Raw genomic sequence first — 1,376 nt, 5'->3', positions numbered from 1 at the left:
CCACAGATTAAAACAGCAAATCTCTCTGTTGCATATCGTGTGCCAACAATCTCCATTTATGGTCTGAAAACACTTCCTAATCCTGTTTGCTGCTGGGCTCAGAGCACTTTGGATTCGGTTTCGCTTCTTTGGAAAGTGCCAGACAGTTCTGTTAGTCTGAGATACACAGTGGCTGTGCTGAGCACAAAGCTAAACAAAACCCAACCAACCACCCAACAACCACCAGAGACAAGCCAGAGGCTGCTGGTCCCCGGGAAGGCTAAGGGTGAGCTCTGTGCTCTCATTTTTAAAGCAACAACATTTACTCCCACACTTTACACTTCAGATAAACGGTTTAATGACAATTTAAATCTGGGGTTTTTTAAACAGTCTTAAAACATGTGGTCACACTTTATTCCTTATGAAGCTGAAATCAGTTTAAACTGAAGAAATTCTATTGCAAAGTCAATCTTAAAAGGTTCAAAACTGTTTAATGTACTGAAATAGAACTGAAATTGAAAACAAAACAGTCTAAAGAGACAGCATTTAAAATGCAGGAAAAAGCAAGATGACTTCAGGTAAAAGTGCATTTAACAACTTCAGTACTTCTTTCACTATGTAGTAAGAAAAACAGAGTCAATGTAAAAGGACAGAACTGAGGTTCTTTAAAACCAATATTTCTAATGCCAGAAACAGCTTTGAAACAACTTTCTAGGTAGTTATACTTATCTCAGAATTTCAAATTGGCTCATTTGTCTCCCAACTTTTTAAAGCACAGGGAAGAAAGGTGAGAAATGCTCCACAGGTGGATTTAGTTATAGATCTCTAAAGTCTACATGTGTAAAGGAAATGAAGGTAGAATTAAACATACTGAGTGTGACAGAAAAATGCAACAAAAGCACCAACTCTGAAAGAACAATAACTCTGTGGTGGCACTGATCAGTACTGCCAAAGCATTTCTGCATTTTAGGCAAAGAACTTCTCAACTTCTTTCATTTTCCTTTTCCTGTCCATTTTGGACACTGCAGCCCATCCTGTCTCACGCATCTTCCTCATGGCTGTGAGCTTCAGAGCAGAGCCAGGAGACTTGGCACTGGAGGGAGTTGATGTCTAAGAAGAGAAACAAACCCAGCCATTAGTTTCTGAAACAATTTGATTCACCATGTAGTTTAACCTGAAGGAAAGCTAATGTACCTTTTTGGGTGGATAATATAAATGTGAAGCTTGAGGATAATCTTTGTATAAATTTTTAAACGTTTCTTCTTCTGAGACTAGGCTCTGAAATTCAAAATAACAAAGTTACTTAGTCATACTACATAAGAAAACGCTTTTTCTTTCCTCTTAGGAATATTAAAGCATGAAAACACTGAGTCCCTCTCCAGCTCCTTGTAGGCCCT

The 1,376-nt window shown here is 38.3% G+C and overlaps 1 protein-coding gene across 1 annotated transcript in view; it reads right to left on the bottom strand.

Annotated features, from left to right (window-relative positions):
- Window positions 1-945: 945 nt before the first annotated feature.
- SYCP1 (synaptonemal complex protein 1) overlaps window positions 946-1,376 on the bottom strand; it is a gene marked incomplete at its 5' end in the record, with an annotated part of 15,148 nt that continues 14,717 nt past the window's right edge. The window contains 2 exons of the mRNA XM_009077415.1: window positions 946-1,089; window positions 1,174-1,257. Of these exons, the coding sequence (XP_009075663.1) occupies window positions 946-1,089; window positions 1,174-1,257 (228 nt within the window). The remainder of the gene's footprint in view (window positions 1,090-1,173; window positions 1,258-1,376) is intronic.

Source organism: Acanthisitta chloris, unplaced genomic scaffold (genome assembly GCF_000695815.1).
Source record: "Acanthisitta chloris isolate BGI_N310 unplaced genomic scaffold, ASM69581v1 scaffold9236, whole genome shotgun sequence".
Lineage (NCBI taxonomy): Eukaryota > Metazoa > Chordata > Aves > Passeriformes > Acanthisittidae > Acanthisitta > Acanthisitta chloris.
Note: the sequence above shows the minus strand (reverse complement) of the source record. Positions and strands in the feature narration are given on the sequence as shown.